The sequence below is a fragment of the Megalobrama amblycephala genome, linkage group LG7 (genome assembly GCF_018812025.1).
Source record: "Megalobrama amblycephala isolate DHTTF-2021 linkage group LG7, ASM1881202v1, whole genome shotgun sequence".
NCBI classification, from domain to species: Eukaryota; Metazoa; Chordata; class Actinopteri; order Cypriniformes; family Xenocyprididae; genus Megalobrama; species Megalobrama amblycephala.
Genome location: NC_063050.1, coordinates 2,302,515 through 2,321,725, shown reverse-complemented (window position 1 = coordinate 2,321,725; position 19,211 = coordinate 2,302,515). Strand labels below are relative to the sequence as shown.

Below are 19,211 nucleotides of genomic sequence, written 5' to 3'. Positions count from 1 at the left end.
CCAAAAATTACAAAAAATGCTTCAATTCTATTATTTGAATAGAGAAACGGTAATGCATAACAAGGCGAAATAGAGCCCTCCATCTAAATAAAGGAAACTGATCATTGATCGGAAAAGTCACTACAGCTGCCATTAGAAGCTCCGGTTCCCATAGAAACAGTTAGCTAATGAATGGGATTGCATATGTGCATTGGCTGGTTTAGTTTAGAAAATAAGTCTTTTTAACTATATTTAAGGATGGGAAACAACACTTATGTGACAGTTTATGTCAAAATTAGTTGCTAATTTGAAATAGTAATTAAGAGTTCTGTGAGCAGCTTTTGAGATTTCAGGATCCCCCATTCAAACAGACAGGACTTAAATGTTTGAAATAGCAATTACAAATATGGACGACAAACAAACAGATGTATCTTTAAAGGGATTTTGATTTAACAATTTAAGATGCAGTTACAATGACAATTGAAGAATAAATAATAAAAGACCTAAGAAAATATTAGGCAATATAAGTATGTAGATTAGAATATACAAAACAACATTGAAGAAATTATTAGGGTGAAGATCTTGAGTACTTCAATAAATATAAAGCATCAAAAAACAGAATGCTCTTTAAAGGCTTCTGAAATTTTTGGAATCTGCAGTTTAGCAGGAAGAAAAAATGTACGAAGGGAGTGAAATAGTCGTCTGAGCAGGATTTATAGGTTAGTCCTTCACCCAGGAGAGTAGGTGCTCTGAAAGCTCATAAAACAACATGCTTTTAATAATATAGACACAGAACAAGAGAAACTTGGCAAAACAACCTAGAGAGATGTAAAAGATAAGGAGATTTAAGTATTTAACTTCAAAAGAGTTTGGACAACAAAACCATTAAAGGAAGATAAGCAGATATAAATACAGAATGATAATATTTAAATGGATCGATTGACAACAAGAATGAGTGACAAGTCAGATGAGTTTATACAATGAGGTGTATAAAGCTGGTTTGTTTATATGCCTAGAAAAATGAATGTATAAATGAATTGTAATGTACGATGTGAAGGAATATGTATGAATACATTTCCATTTTGTTTTATTAAGACTGCAGAGTAATAGTGCATGCATGTAATACAGATACATGTTGTCTAATTGGTAAATTAGAAAAAGATTATAAAAACTAGTTCTTATTTGAAAGAACATTTTTAAGAGTAACTTTGTAAAACTTGCAGAAAAAATTGTCTGCACAGAGAGAAGCTAATAACCGTTTGAAAACAGATAGTAAAAACCTGGAGAAAACTGATGTTAGTAAATATTATTATTAAGCAATATTTACTATGAATAAAAATGCTTTAAGGGCAAATGAGCAATTAATAATAATGTGAAAGTATAGAACTAATGAACGCTTTGAAATGGTTCCACCCAAAGGTCAGAGATCTGAGTGATGATTGGCAAATGCAAAGCTAGGAGATTATATGTGCTTTACTTTGATTGATATCTGTCAGTACGTGCTCTAGTACGTCAGAACAAGAATTTGATTTAATCTGGAAATAAAGTCCTAATGAGAATTAGTCCTCTAATGCCTTGCCTGTAATTTATAGCAGAAATTCTAGCATTAATTCAATCTCAAACGGATTAATTTAAAGAAGTTATTACTCACCACCTGCGTGACGTCATTCACCAACGTGGTTGAACGACAGGTTTGCGACAATACGGTTTTGGGAAACAGTCGTGACTAGCTAGTTGGTTTGTTCAACGATGCATCGTACTATGGTAGTTCAGCAGCGAGTTACATCATTGTTCGGGAAACGCACCCCTGGTTTGTTTATATCACGCTGCCTTTCTGCTAGTGATGTTAAGGGCAGTGTTTTGATTTTCTGTCGTGATTGTGAAAAATGTCGCCAGTGTTTGTCATTTATGCTGGATCGAGAATTGTAATAGGAACTCACATCATCGAACACATTTATTTATTTGGACATTTTCTACCATACCATGGCTGAAGCAGCAGCACTGTTCTCACTGTAACCAGATCAACATTGTGAATTCTACAAAACTGAAGTGAAAATACCAAATTATCATTCAATGGCAGAAAATGGCTTCTCTTCCCTGCAAACAATAGCATGAAGAACATGAAAAACAAAAGGTAAGCAGGTATCCATATTCATTTAGACGCAAAACGCTATAAAAGGTGACTTTAAAGTTAAAATTATAAAATTATAAAAAATGGTATAAGTTATGTAAACGATATAAACACTTTCTGGGTTCTCGATTTTAACATTCGAGCAACCATAATCAACGCAAAACATACGAATTTTGAGTTTTTTCCTATGTAGAAAAATCACTCCCTGCCCTCCAGACTCATTCGCGCTGCTGCAGTGACGTCATGTGCAAACAACCTATTCCCAGTCCAAGGACGTGAACAGCCCCGAATATAACGTCACGTGCTGTCATCTCAAGATTCCTTTAAATACGAGGTGGCGAGAACACAGCATTTGTAAATAGACCCTTTTTGTTTTCTAAGAAAAAGTCCCAAAATGTACACAACTTAAAAAAAGAAAAGAAAAAAAGAAACATCACATAATGTAAATAAGTTGTCACAGAATAAGAATATGTGAAGAACTCAATTTTGACAAAAATGTCAGACAGAACCTTATAATTCCAAGGGGACGAGCATAAACTCCAGCGCAGGGGCCCCAGACCCCTCAGTCCTACCCTGGTTATATATTTTTGTGCTGCTTGTAATTTGTTCATTTGTTCTTATTTTATTACTGACTGTTTACTTGTCTTTATATTTATTAAAGTAAAGATCTGAACCAGAATGAACCTGTATAAAAGTTCCTTAGCATTGAGACCTGTAAATATAGAGAGTCTCCTTCAAGACCTGCCTCTTTTTTTTTTTTTTTTAACAAAAAAGTTTTGTTTTACAGGGGAATATATATATATATATATATATATATATATATATATATATATATATTCCCCTTTATATATATATATATATATATATATATATATATATATATATATATGTATATGTGTGTGTGTGTGTGTGTGTGTATGTATATATATATATATATATATATATATATATATATATATATATATATATGTGTGTGTGTGTGTGTATGTATATATATATATATATATATATATATATATATATATATATATATATATATATATATATATATATACAGCTATGGAAAAAATTAAGAGACCACTCCAAGTTCAGAAATCAATGTTAAGTGGTCTCTTAATTTTTTCCATAGCTGTATATATATATATATATATAATCTCTGGTCCCACTAGGGATTTCCTTTGGCCCACCCTACAGGAAAAGGCAGACACGCTGGAATGCTTGAATGTTCAAGTGTGGGCGAGGCAGGAAATAGGAAAAAAATACACAAGCATAACCCTCAAACGAAGGAAGAGCAAGGACGTGCAGACGCAACACAGAGTTTTTAACCAAACATGTGAGTAAACCCTCCTCTATAATTCACTTTAACAATTTCCTTCAGTGTCAGATATTAGTTTAGGTACATGTTTACTTCTTATCAAGCGATGTTGGGAGAATATAATAATGATAACATCTTTGTTGTGTACGCCTTATTCAAAGTAGCGAGACCTGGGGCATTGTAACATTTAAAATTACAAATATCAGAAATTGGTCTTGTTTTGATGACCATTCTGTTGTCTAACATCTGATATCGTTGTTTCTAGCTAGCAGGGTAGCTTGTCACGGAGTGGTAATAATAATAATAATAATAATAATAATAATAATAATAATAATACGTTTTATTTATATAGCGCCTTTCCAGGGCTCAAGGAGACTTTACAATATACATTTAACAAGGAAGAGATAATATGAGTAGACAATGATGAAAAACAATAGTTTGAAGATACATTATAAGGGCAGGGAAGCATACAGAAGAATAGAATCGAGCACAGTAAAATACAAAACAGGACTTTAGAGACATAACATTCAGAGAACCATTAGTTAATAAAGCAGAGCAAACAATCCATCAAATCAGAAGTATAACATTCAGAAAACAAGTGAGTTTTGAGTAATGATTTAAATTCGGAGATATTATTAACACAACAGAGTGAGCGGAGGAGAGATTTCCAGAGTTTGGGAGCGATAGTACTGAATGATCTGCCCTCCACTGAAGAGATGCGATGCTGAGGGACAACGAGAAGGTCAGAGGAGCGCAGTGAGCGAGTCGCAGTGTCGGGGACAAGCATGTTACAGAGATAAGGGGGAGCATAGAGACAGAGTGCATTTAGTATAATAATCTGAAAACCATGCCCACTCGGGCAATCCAACCGTCTAAAAGCTGCTATGTGACATGGTGTACAGCAAACAAGCAAAAAAAAAAAAAAAAAACTAAGTTTTTATAAGCTGTCGACCCCAAAAAACGAATGTTTAAGGACACAAAAGTGGATCAGGCAGTGAGACAGAGCGCAACGGGTCATATTACTATAAGAAATGCATTGATGGGGAACGTAATCGGCGACAGTTATGCTAAACAAAGAAAAAACATTAATTATTTTTAACCTGTCGCCGAATACGTTCCCCTCCAATGCATTTCTTACAGTAATATGACGCGTTGTTCAAATCCCACCATGAGCAAATTTCTCATGCTGTCAAAATCTTCAATGTTTATGAATCAGAAGTTGTCTTAACTTTAAATACTGCCATATTGGCGTACGATCAACACATGTATTAACATATTTACTATTATTTTTGGCTTGTAATAGTAGCATGGAAACTCAATATGGAAAATAATCACTGATTTTTTTTTCTAATGTAATAATAATGTGAAACGTTTTTTGTGTTCAGTTTAAATATTTATATACCAATGAACTATAGCCTGGCTATACTACCCAGGTAAAAAAAAAGAAAAAAAAAAAAGGACATTTCTATAATGTAATTAAAGTGCTCTATTTTCATACACTAATTTTGTACTTAATATACTAAAAATTCTGCTTTAGTACTTCAATCTACTAAATAATCTTAATAATCTTCAGAACATTTAAGTACACTCAACTGTGCTATTTTGAGACACCAAGAAATATAAACTAAAATTCTTCTAATATACTATCTCTGTATTTAAAAAATGTATTTAGATACCACTTATAGTACACTATGGGTTGAAATGTACTATAAGTGGTATCTAAATACTTTTTTTTTTTTTAAATACAGAGATTAAAAGCACATTTTAGTTCATATTTCTTATTGTCTCAAAATAGCACAGTTGTGTACACTTAGATGTTCTTAAGATTATCTTAAGAAGTACTAAAGCAGAATTTTTAGTATATTAAGTACAAAATTAATTTTGCGAATTAATTTTGTTCTCTGGATTTGTCTCTGCTGTACTGCCCTATGTTCAGATAAACTGCAGATGGATCAATACACTTCTGACTCATCACAGTAACATTTGACTTCTAATGTTTCAATCAATATTGTGACTCTAACATAAAACATTTAGTGACTGTTAACAAGTAGAACACAGATACAAGTTACTGACATAAAAATTGTATCCAGATATTTCAAAAGATTTGAGTAATGACAACATGACCAACATTGTTATAATTGCCCCTCTTCTCCCCTATATATTGCAGTTTACTCGTCTCGATATTTAAAACATCATCTTCAATAAAAAAAAGACTGAATTCTCCAATATTTTGTGCCTCATAGCCTTCTGCATGCACAAAGGGGAGAATTGTTATTTCTTGTTATATCTTAGGGTATTTTTACAGCATGAGCTTTTCATGTATTCTGATATTTAACTGACAATGGAAACGCATTTGCCAAATAAATTCTGACATAATGTAAAAACTAAACATAATTTAATAAGTATTACATTATTGTTGTAATAAAATATTCATAATGTTGATAATAACTCAAAATGTAATAAAATCTTGAGCTCTTAATGTAATAATTTTTACATTATGAGAAATTTATTACATTATAAACTCACCAAAACTCACTGTCATACAATACCTTTTTAAAAATCTAAATCCAGTCTTAAACTACCTGTGAAATTGCAACAGATTTAAATATTCATGCAATTATCATTATTATTATTATTATTAAACATAAAGAATTGGTATTCATTTACAGTGTGTTTAAAAAATATATTAGTATTTCCTTACAGTATATTTTAAAAATCAAAATCCTAGTCTTAATCTGCCTACAAAATCCACCAGATTATTACTACTACTACTACTCCTACAACTATTATTATTAGTAGTTAATTATACACAGAGCAGAGGTGTGAAGTCCAGGGGTCAGAAAGTAAAAGTCCTGCCATATGTTTATTTCACCCATTGAAGCAGTGTTAACGTTAATGAGATAATTAAGTAATTAATTGAGTGATGAATGATGATTGACCATTATTGAAGATAACAAGCAGAATCACCAAAGGAGAAAATCACAAATTTAAGTCACCATTGAGGGGATCAGTGTTTGCACTACACGTTTGAAACCTACACAGATACTGACAAAAGTTTGATCTGTAGTGTAATTGTTCTGGTGTGACTTCACCTGATCAACAAGGTGCATGGAAAGAAAAAAACAAAGCTATTTTGGAAAAAAACTAAGTTATTTTTGGACAACACCAGTAACACGTGTGACATCAATGGCTCAGAACAAACAAAAGATGGAGCTGAAAAAAATAATGCTGCTTTATTTTGCCAACGTGTTTCGGCGCACATGCATAGGGTTGATCTGTAATATTTGATCTGAGGCGTACTGTACATGCGCAGTCACACTGTTTAAGCATGCAAAAGCTCAAATGGTTAAGTGATACAGTTGCCATATTTTCACAAAGTATGTGATTTTATTGCAAAGTCAACAATGTTGAATATCTACTTATTTTGTAAGTTAGCATGCAAAATATACGCTATTTCAAAAATATTACCTTCAAAAAGGAAATTAGGAAATTTTCAGCCATTCAACAAAGATAGGGTGACCATATGTCGTCTTTTTCCCAGATATGTCCTCTTTTTGGACCTAAAAAATATGTGTCCAGCCGGGATTTCTAAATCGCCCAAAATGTCCAGGATTTGGCTTTTACCTGCTATTCCTTTTTGAATTTTGCATAAAACATTTGCAAGTAAAGCAGCGTTTCCATCCAGTGAGTCGAAGAGAACAAAATCATATTATATATATATATATATATATATATATATATATATATATATATATATATATACGCATGTGTGTATATATAATGTCAAACATTAGGTTTACAGTTTAGTTACATTTTTACTTCTTATCAAGAGATGTTGGGAGAATATATTAATAATAATAACATTGTTTGTTGTGTACACTTTCAGAAAAAGTCATGTAGCTTATTCAAAGTATATATTGCAAGTTTTGCAACAACTCGCATTTTACTCGTCACGATAGCCTATTTTAAACATCATCTTCGATCATCAAAAGACTGAATTCTGCAATGTTTTGTGCCTCGTAGCCTTCTGAAGGGAGACTTGATCATGTGGGTTCACACACTCTTTTCAGATAAAAAAAAAAATAATTACAGTTAAAGTCGCTGATGCAATATTATTCCAATTAATAAGTTCAAACAAATGACAAATAAAATGTGTGTGTAAAATATTGGCTACAAACAGTGGCTATATTGAGCAGATCAATTGTGCTTTACATTTGGTGTGTTATGACAGTATCAGTTTTATTATTGTAAGTGTATTAGTTGTTATTTATTTTTATATCTTAGAGTATTTTTTACAGCATGAGCTTTTTACATATAATGATATTTAACTGATGTTGTAACGTGTTAATGTAAAAAAAAAAAAAAAATGCGTTAATATGAAATGATGACTCAGAAAACATTAGCATCATATTATTGACCATAGTTTGCACAAATTTTGTAGAATGGTCCATACAGATATATATTATGGCTGTGAGATTAATTCAAATATGCATGAGATTAACTCAAAATCCTTAACGCATTAAAATAATTTAACACATTTACCACGAATAAATTACTGAAGCATGTGAAATTGCGTCATTAATGTAATTTACGTCACACACTTGATGGTCTTAAAAGTACATGCTGATTAAGCTACATCAGAGATGGCAGAGAGAATAGAGACTTATTCATTCTAGTGTCTGTTTCACTTTAAAACACGAACTCTCTGTCATATTCTGTCATAGTACATCCCACTGCTGTATGGCCAGATGATATCCAAACTATGTTTCTCGGCTAGATAAAGCAAACCATCGTCTCGCTAGTAAAGTTTTGATGGATGAGGATTGCAATCAAAGTAAAGACGTTTGTGATAATGTACAGGAGTCGTACATTAAGCACGCCTGAGTCCGTTATATTGATGCCCAAACAAATCATGTATAATTGCTCTGTCTGGATGAACTGATCGCACTTTGTAATTATGCACGGACACATTTCAGTACATTCACGTTGTTTTCACACACATTCAGGATAATGTTTGGATTTTGTATTTTGAATTTGCAACTTAGTTGGCAACATGATTGAGTATAAAAAGAGCCTCTCAGAGTGGCAGTGTCTCTCAGAAGTCAAGATGGGCAGAGGATCACCAATTCCCCCAATGCTGCGGCGAAAAATAGTGGAGCAATATCAGAAAGGAGTTTCTCAGAGAAAAATTGCAAAGAGTTTGAAGTTATCATCATCTACAGTGCATAATATCATCCAAAGATTCAGAGAATCTGGAACAATCTCTGTGCGTAAGGGTCAAGGCCGGAAAACCATACTGGATGCCCGTGATCTTCGGGCCCTTAGACGGCACTGCATCACATACAGGAATGCTACTGTAATGGAAATCACAACATGGGCTCAGGAATACTTCCAGAAAACATTGTCGGTGAACACAATCCACCGTGCCATTCACCGTTGCCGGCTAAAACTCTATAGGTCAAAAAAGAAGCCATATCTAAACATGATCCAGAAGTGCAGGCGTTTTCTCTGGGCCAAGGCTCATTTAAAATGGACTGTGGCAAAGTGGAAAACTGATCTGTGGTCAGACAAATCAAAATTTGAAGTTCTTTTTGGAAAACTGGGACACCATGCCATCCGGACTAAAGAGGACAAGGACAACCCAAGCTGTTATCAGTGCTCAGTTCAGAAGCCTGCATCTCTGATGGTATGGGGTTGCATGAGTGCGTGTGGCATGGGCAGCTTACACATCTGGAAAGGCACCATCAATGCTGAAAGGTATATCCAAGTTCTAGAACAACATATGCTCCCATCCAGACGTCGTCTCTTTCAGGGAAGACCTTGCATTTTCCAACATGACAATGCCAGACCACATACTGCATCAATTACAACATCATGGCTGTGTAGAAGAAGGATCTGGGTACTGAAATGGCCAGCCTGCAGTCCAGATCTTTCACCCATAGAAAACATTTGGCGCATCATAAAGAGGAAGATGCGACAAAGAAGACCTAAGACAGTTGAGCAACTAGAAGCCTGTATTAGACAAGAATGGGACAACATTCATATTCCTAAACTTGAGCAACTTGTCTCCTCAGTCCCCAGACGTTTGCAGACTGTTATAAAAAGAAGAGGGGATGCCACACAGTGGTAAACATGGCCTTGTCCCAACTTTTTTGAGATGTGTTGATGCCATGAAATTTAAAATCAACTTATTTTTCCCTTAAAATGATTCATTTCAGTTTAAACATTTGATATGTCATCTATGTTGTATTCTGAATAAAATATTGAAATTTGAAACTTCCACATCATTGCATTCTGTTTTTATTCACAATTTGTACAGTGTCCCAACTTTTTTGAATTCGGGTTTGTAAATGTATAAATTGTATGGACTCATATAATTTTGTTATTTGGTGTCCTTTTGAAGCCTGCCAGTGTCCTTTTTTTTTTTTTGAAAAAACACCTACATTTATTTTCCTTGAAAAAAGCTGAAAAATACAGTTTTGTGAAAATCACAATGGATGAATATAAAAGGTGTATGCTTAATTTCATGAAACGTGTGTGATTGATTGTGTTTCAAAAATCGAATCTATTGACAGCCCTAATATATATACTTTATATATTAGATACCAGTGACGCTGTAGATGAGACAATGGAGGGTCGTGGAAGAGATGAAGCTATGAAGAGAAATCAAGATGAACAGAGGCCTGGTAATGAAGTAAAATGTCAGTAATGTTAAAGCTGTAATGTAAGAAAGTGTGTAAATCTCTCTCTCTCTATTCCACTGCAGTCAATGTTAAAGCAAGTGGTGGTTCAACTGTATTTGCTCCAGTAATGATTGGAAACAGCATCCAAGGCTCATCAACCGTCAGCTACAACTCAACCCCTGTTGCTGTCGGTAAGATCACAGCACTATCACACGGCTCTTTGTTCTATGGGCTTTGGATATATTTTGAAATACACTGAATGATGAGTGTTTTCCTGTCTTCAGCTCAGCCGCCTGTGCAGCAGGAGACCAGAAGTACTCCAGTGTCTGTGGAGGAGCAGCCCATCCAGTCCGACTGGAAGAGACCATTAAGCATTACTCCATCCAGCCAAGAGTTTAAGGACAGAATTCTTACAGAAAAGGAAAAAGACGCAAGTATCTCCATTTCAACAACACATACTGCTTTTGGATGGTCGCCTTCCTGCAGAGTTTAACTCCATCCAGCAGCTGAAGCAGCAAGTGTTGGAGCTGAACGCTGCAGGACGGTGGCCCTCCAGAAGCGGGTTTGACACTCCCTGAAACACATTTATATCAATATGTTTTCTAATGTAAACATTTCTGGTATTACAAAAAATGTTTCCCAGTCCATCCAAGATTCTGATTAAATAAAACAGGAAACATACACTATCGTTCAAAAGACTCTTAACAGTAATATATATATATATATATATATATATATATATATATATATATATATATATATATATTCTTTTTTTTTTTTTTGCTGATCAAACACAACTTTTGATTCTAATAATGTATTAGTAATTGTTATAAACTAAGATGAATAAATGCTGTAGAAGTTTTGTTCTTTCTCAGTTCAGAACTACAGTAGCTAACTAATGTTAACTAATGAAACCTTATTTTAAACCTTTTTTTTATTATTCTGCCATTTTGTGGTGAAAGCGAGTCGGCAGTACAGTTTCTATGGCAATATCAGCTGCTTTGTAAAAAAAAAAAAAAAAGTACATTAAAGCTGAAATCCAACCTGAATGATGACAACACAGAATAAAATACTATTACTAGTGATCATCAAATCCTTTTAACAGTTTATTTACACACTTTGTGTTTAAGTATTAAGTATTTAAGTATTAACCCAGTCAGTTTGGGTTAAAATTCTTTAAAAGGCTTAGAAACACTGAATTATTACCAACATATGAAATTAAATTAAATTAAGGACATGCATAAAAATAATGATAAATTATGTTTGTAGCGTGATCCATTAAAACATACTTATATATATATATATATATATATATATATATAAAATCAATTCAGACCTAGATATTATTACTATTACTCCACTAGGTCTGAAATATATTGTTCACTGCAAACATGATGATCTTAAATTTATAATTTTTTAATTTACTATTAATAATTGTGTAAAGTTACATACAATGGAAATACTCAATAAAGTATGCTAACTACGTTACCTCAGATGGATGAATGGATGGATTCCACAACTGGTAAAATAAAACATATATAAGACAATACAACATTTACTGTAGGAGCCATACAATTTATTGGTGACTTAATTTAAAAAATTGTTCTATTGTGCTTCTGATTTGGCAGTGAAATTTGCAGATTTTGGGTGCATAAGATGTGAAGGATTCAATGGTCCAGTTAGTATTTTCACCCCATAATGGCGACCGCGCTACTGGAGCGCCATCTAGTGACTGTTAGCCAAAAAGGATCAAAGTGTCGCCTCTTGGGTTCTAAGCTCTTTGTTGACACACACACAACACAGGACATACAGGGAACACAGACAAGGATCATGACACTTATTAAGTGCAAACAATAAGTGCAACTGTAATCAAACAACTCTCTCAATATTCAAAATGCAAATACAGATCATTTTTTTTCCAAGCATGACACAGAGCTAAGAGATGGTTACAACTACATAGCCCAGACTTAGAGTAATAAGATATTTGCATGCATCAGGGAGCCGAGAAAGCTTTTCACCTCGATGATCAAAATGTCACACCCCTATGTACTGGTATCAAACACGCTCTCTTATATATATATATATATATATATATATATATATATATATATATATATATATTGTTCCCCTATACTTACACATACTTACTTTATAAGTACACTATAGTTACTGGAAGTTACGCTGTAAATATATTATAATATATACATATATGTATGCTTACTGTAAATTTAATCATGGTAACTATTGTGTTACTGTGTTTATTATTGTACAGTAACTAGTGTTACTGTATAAACTGATGACGTTATCAAATATTGACAGATGAAAAAATCAAATTTATGTGAGTAAACAGTTATCTTTGTAATGATATGGCTTATAGTGCTGCTCTCTGCATCTCTTTCTTGGCACACTCCTAAAGACAGGTAAATTTACATGAGGAAGCCTTGGTAAATTAATGTAACATTGCAAAATATGAGCAAAGTTACCTTGCTGAAGTCAAATCCTAGAGAAAGTGTGGAATCTCCTTCATTTCTGCTGCTGAAAATGTCCTGCTCAAAATTTCTTAACTGTGATTCACAGTAAATATATATTTACTGTCAAATTTACCCGCCATTGAAATTTAACCATGATGCTTTGCAGATTTACAGCAACATGCTGTATTAGGGTTCTACAGTAAGGATTTGTTCATTTTACAGTAATAATGCTGTGAAAACTACAGTATCTCGTATCATTGGAGAAAGCGTAACGGCTAACTTAATCCTCTCAGCCTATCGTGGCAGTGACATCAGTCGCAATGTTCCCTAGTCTGCCTTCTCTTAAAAAATACATTTTTATCAAGATAAAATCTACATATAGTTCCCAACGAAAGTATTGTTTAGTGTAAAACATGCTGAAGATTAGCAAACAGGCTGTCAATTAATTAAATGATTAGCTATTTCCCCACAGAAGCTGTTTAATCAGCGCAGTGAAGCCTCTCATCCATTGACATCCATTCAAAAAACAGCCTCTGGTCTCCTTCCCTGCGTACCGCCAGGGGCGGGGTGTTAGCATTAGCCGTTACGCTTTTTTGGCTAAAAGTTGCAGGCTTGCCTTCCAGTTGCTTTGGTTGGTCGGAAGCGGGTGTGCCTCATACATCCTGAAAAGTGAAGCTGCGGGCTCTTTGATGCTTCAAATAAAATTTTCCTAAAGATGGTTTTGATCTTTTAAGGTAGTTGTTATCAAGCTGATTTATATTCAATTGTTTGTTTTTGTGATAAGTTTGATTTTAGCTAGCAATTTGATGCTATAGAATTTATGTATATAAAATAATAATTAGCAGGACAAAACTAATGATAGTCTACTCTAATTACAACAATCGATCTCCTGTAACGTTAGTTTAACTTTATTTAAAATGGCAGGACCGTATCTGACAGTTTAGAGTTGTTTCTAGTGGCACATTATATTGAGTTTATCTACTGAATTTGCTGTTTCAAAAATATCATTGCTCTAGAAACAGAATAGCCTATTATTTTATAGGTAGAATTTTAAATTGCGTATAATTCATATAGCCTATTTAAAATACATCAATGATGACGCCGTCGTCTGGGCGGAAGATTGATACCGCGACTCCTCCTCCTTCCTTCTGCACATGCCCAGGCAAAGCCACTGGAAGGCAAGCCTGCAACCTTTAGCCAAAAAAGCGTAACGGCTGATGCTAACGCTCCGCCTCTGGCGGTACACAGGGAATGAGACCAGAGGCTGTTTTTTGAATGGATGTCAGTGGATGAGAGGCTTCACTGTGCTGATTAAACATGTCTTTACTTTCGTTGGGAACTATATGTAGATTTTAGCTTGATAAAAATGTATTTTTAAGAGAAGGCAGACTAGGGAATGTTGCGACTGATGTCACTGCCATTATACGATAGGCTGAGAGGTGCCACACGTGATTAAGTTAGCCGTTACGCTTTCTCCAATGGTAAGAGATACAGACCCTCTCATCTCCCCATTATATACAATCTCTGGCCCAGGCTCCAAACTGACGTTTTTGCGTAACATGTCAACATCCATCATCATACGTTTTACATTCAGTTCATTACAATGGAAGGAAGCGGTGTCGCGGCGTCCATCTTTTTTTACAGTCTATGGTCGGAAGCATTAGTCTACAGTTTAAACATTTAAAATATTTGGTATTTTTCTTACAAACACTTATCGTTTCACTTGTCAATGTCAGAAGACATTGATTCATCCTTTGGGGTCGTATGGATTATTGCTGTATATGTGCTGTTTGATGCTTCGACTTTTAGGAACACATGAGCTTGCATAAAGCATTCCCAGATTATTTATTTTTTTATTGTACTCTATTATTACAAAAAGGTGTGCAGTGTGTTCACTAAATTGCTCCCAAACATAAGATTGTTGTCTATCATAATAGTATTGTAATGAATCGGGACTCAAGGTAAGATCCATTTGCAAGCTTTTATTGAAGTTAGAGTGGTCGTACAGGCAGGGTCGAACAGGAGCAAACAGGAACAGCAGGGGACAGACCGAATCGTGGTCAGGGTGCAGGCAGTAGATCGAGGCAGGCAGATAGCATTCACAGAACAGCACACAAGGCAAGGGTCAGGACAGGCAGCAATGGGTCAATAACAGATAACAGGCAGGAACGATAACAACGGGCAGACAGGAATAAAACGTTCGGAATTGTACACAATGTGAAACAAGACTTCGCGGTGAGGTGGTGTGTGTGAAAGTCCTTTATAGTCCTGGTGATGAGCTGCAGCTGGGTGTGGTGATCAGTGTAGTGTGCTAGGCTGTATGTGGCAACAGGTGATTGGTGTGGAGTGAACATGTGACTGACAGGGAGGATTGTGGGAAGTGTAGTCCGGGAACTGACAGGAGCAGACGGTGATCGTGACAAGTATAAGTGCCCCTTAGTTCTACAATACTTATTTTCCTGGTTATTACCCCTTTATTCCCAAGACTTTACATATTGTTCCCCTATACTTTCACATACTTACTTTATAGGTATACATTTAGGTATATAATTACCGAAAGTTACATCATAACTTATGCTAGTACTTTCCTGGCTGTAATCTAAAGCGTTACCATTGAACTAACATTAATGACACAGACAATAGCAAGAATATCAGGCTGCTGTCCCTTTAAGAAGGAAAGCATGGACCAAATAACTGACACACATCCGGTTTCTTTCTCAACTGTTCACTTATGACATAACCAAGAGAATACTTGCCGAGACAGGTATTTTGACATCATTTTGTGTGTATGTGTCCGTTAAAGCGCAAGTAAAATCGTTTGAATGTGTTAATTGGCAAGACAAAACACATACAAAACTTTCACTCTATGATGGTTAAATTTAACAGTTAATCCGCGAATCACACGCGTGCCGAACCATTGGACCTTATCCGTACGGATCATGGATTAACTGCAATTCGTTGCACACCTAGAACACACTTATCATCATGATTGTTATCTTACCAGAGACAGAGAAAAATCCTACTCCAGTAAGTAAACGTGCCCCTGTTAACCGGTCCTCAAAAATGTTTTTTTTTTTTTTTGGTTTTCTGGTGCACATTGTTTATTTTTACCGCACATGCATACCACTTATGTGCACCCCTGTTTATATACCCATTGCTTTATCCTATGTTATTTTAGTCTCAGTATACCAACAAAAAAGACAGGAAAACAACTGATCCAAAACATTCACTGCTGGGGTTAGGAAACACCCAATCTGTCTCTTTTGCTTTAATTCTGCATAATTCTGTTTTTTTTTTTTTTTTTTTTATAGATTTATATGCCAATGGACAAGTCTCAGAGGAAACGTTTGGCACTGCTGATCACCAACATACAATTCAAGCACTTAACTTACAGGAGTGGAGCAGAGGAAGATGAGAAGAACATGAAGTGGCTGCTGAAAGCTTTGGGTTACAGAGTTAAGAAACACACAAATCTCTGTGGATGGGTGCGTATAAAGCTAGTGGAATTCTAGTGTAGTACAGAAATGTGAACAAATACTCTAGTTGTGTTGACTTGAGAAAGACAACATTCTTTCGTATGTGTAATGGAGGCAAGCTAGTAAGAGCTGTGTGTGTAAACCTCACTCCCCTGATCTCAAGAGGTGCTCATGGACTGACACTATAGAGACTGCGGTCTTTAGCGTTCTTGTTAGCGTGCTCGGGTCGAATCCCTCTCAGAGCAGCTCGAGTGGACCAGAAGGGTGACATTCTTAAACTAGTACTTCTGAGACTACCATTTCTGACTGTAACTTTAAAGGTACAACATGTCATGTCAGAGGCTGTTCGGAAAATATAATTCCAGTATATTTATGATAAATATATATAATGGTTAAAATGTACTGAAAAATGTATGAAATAATATATTGCATTAATATATCACAGTATAGACTGAATAAGGAATTGCCACTTTTCATATATTGAAAAATGTGACAATATATTTACACTGTAAAGTGTCATTAGTTGAGTGTACTTAGAAAACTTGAGGAAAAAGTAAACTGCAAAGACTTAACTAAAAAAATAGCATAAACTACACAAAGTAGTAAATAAACACCACTGCAATAGATTACTACCTGTTAAATAAAGCAATATGCAGCAGAGCATCAGTGTTTCTCAGCTCATCATTGACTGAAGCTCAGGATCTCTCCAACACAATGATGACCCACAAAACTCACACAACAGAAACAGAACATTAAACACTAACAGATCTGATTAAACAACTCCACAAACAGCATTACCAGCTTCACTTATTACTAACCAGACTGACTTTATTTCTGTCACACGTCTACAGAAGCTCTTATTGAGAATTAACAGAGCTTCAGATGTTGATGTTTTATTGAAAATAATAATCACCAATATTGAGATCAGTGTTGCTTTAGTGGGGCTCTTGTCCACTTTAATTTCTGGCTGCTGTAACTGTGTTTGTAAAATACATTAAAATAGATAAATTTTACGCTATGGTAGCTCCCAGAATGTATTTCAACACGTTGTTGAGATTCATACGCCGGTTGTATTTCCAATTTTTTGTGCACAATGTGTTAAAAAAATTACAGGATTTAAATTTATGTTGTCCATTTTGCTGAAGAGTAGAGCCTGTGCTTCAGTCCAGGAGAAGACCAAGATATTTTGTCATATTTTTCAATATATGAAAAGTGGCGATTTTGTATGTATTATTCAATATATTGTAATATATTAATGACGATATATTATTTCAGATATTTTTCAGCATAACATTTAATATTTTGATCATAAATAAATGGAATATTTTCATTCCGTGAGAGTGGATTCACAGACTGGGTTCATAGATTAAGCCAGGATTAGGCCTTAGTTCAATTACGCCATTTAAGTAGTAGTTTGTGACTTAGAAAAGGCATGGTGTTCACTGTAACGAATTAATTAGCTCAAATTATTGCAATTTTAACCAAGGCTCTGGGACATGTGAGGAGTCGCCTGTCAATGAAAAATTCAAATCTAAACAGACACTCACTAGGACTTTTTGATCTCTTGATCTGTTTGCCTTCAAATTTTAAGCTGAAATTAATTTAAACTTCAAACTGAAAACCTTCACACGTCAAGCTTTTAAAACTTCTTTAAACTTTCTGGTCAGGCTTTCTCAAGCCAACATCAAAGTTTGTCTTGACTGACTTTATCTAGTTTAATTATACAATGCACTTTATACTATGCATGTGGTTATCTTATTTTATTCACAGCAAATAGAGGCTGCAGTCAAGGATTTCGCTGCACTTCCTGACCATAAAGACTCGGACAGCACCTTTGTGGTTATAATGTCTCACGGGGAAAGAATCAATAATAAAGATGCCATTGCAGGTGTCAACCATGATCCCGAGAACAACACCAGTGATCTCTTCTTTGTTGACGACATCTTCACTCATCTGAACTCAGAGAATTGTCCTGCTCTGATTGACAAACCAAAGGTTATTCTGATCCAAGCCTGCAGAGGAGGTGCGGCATGACTGAGAAAACTCAACTCTAATCATGTTGCTATAATCATGTTTATATTTTTCCTGGATTTACTGTAATATTGTCATCCATATCGTTAACCGTTTCTCTGTCCAGAACACCCAGAAGGTGATGAAATACAATCCGACGCCATTGCTCACACAGAGAAAGACTTCATCCCTTTTAAGTCCTGCCTCCCCGGTAAGTGCTCAGAAAACACTGATGGATGTTAAGAGATTGATTTTTAGCTCACACTTGTCTGTTCAAAAATAAAGCAACAGTTTTCCTTTTTTATACAACAAAACCCCTCATATGTGTGACAGTCTCCATGTTTTCCAGTGTTTCTTCAATAATGAGCAAAGTTTCAAGGTTTGGGTTGCTTTGTGAAGTACTTCAACCTACCAATGGTTTTTCTCCTCAGGTGTCAGTGCGTACAGGGATCCAGTCCATGGAAGTTTTTTCATCATGTACATCGTGGAGGTGTTCTGTAAATGGGCTCATGCTGATCACGTTGCAGAGTTGTTCAGGAAGGTAAATGTTAAAAATCCCTTTTAAATTGGTTTGCTTTATTTCAGCCCAAAGTCAAAACAATCTCTTGCAGTTTTTTTTTTTTTCTCACCCTCAGTGCATTGCTCCGCTAAAACAAAATAAATACAGCAGTTTGCTTCTTGTCACATTTAAACATGATATTTTTATTATAGGTCGCCTTACGCATGGTGAATGACCCACGATTCAAAGGTGTGAAAAAACTAATGCCGTGTATTGACAGGATGTCCTTTCCGAAGCACTTCTACCTGTTCCCTGGACTCTGAGCATGTGCGGATTAAAATCAGCTTAAGGCAAGACACCACAGGTTGACAATAAGAATGAAAATGAAGCATTATCTAAACAAATATGCACTGTAGTAGCAATAATTTTCGTTGTTCTCGGGCAAAGAATTGACTCAGGTCTTCGTTCAGATTTCAATAGTTTACTGAATGTTCTTGTACAATAAAAAGAAATAAAATCAACTCCGGTCAAAAAACTGTGTAGCTCCGTCTTTCTTTCGTTCTCACTCAGGGGTGCCAAAAACAAAAGGCGCCAAGGCAGTCCAATAATAAAACAGAGCAAACCATTACATAATAAACATGGGGGTG

General features: G+C 35.0%; 1 protein-coding gene across 1 annotated transcript; it reads left to right on the top strand.

Annotated features, from left to right (window-relative positions):
• Window positions 1-3,335: 3,335 nt before the first annotated feature.
• Window positions 3,336-19,085, top strand: LOC125271034 (caspase b-like). The gene is made up of 9 exons (XM_048194972.1): window positions 3,336-3,443; window positions 10,028-10,111; window positions 10,192-10,299; window positions 10,393-10,538; window positions 15,891-16,064; window positions 17,826-18,078; window positions 18,193-18,276; window positions 18,497-18,606; window positions 18,777-19,085. The coding sequence occupies exons 2-9, from the start codon at window positions 10,054-10,056 to the stop codon at window positions 18,885-18,887; spliced, it is 1,044 nt and encodes a 347-aa protein (XP_048050929.1). The 5' UTR covers window positions 3,336-3,443; window positions 10,028-10,053; the 3' UTR covers window positions 18,888-19,085.
• Window positions 19,086-19,211: the final 126 nt, after the last annotated feature.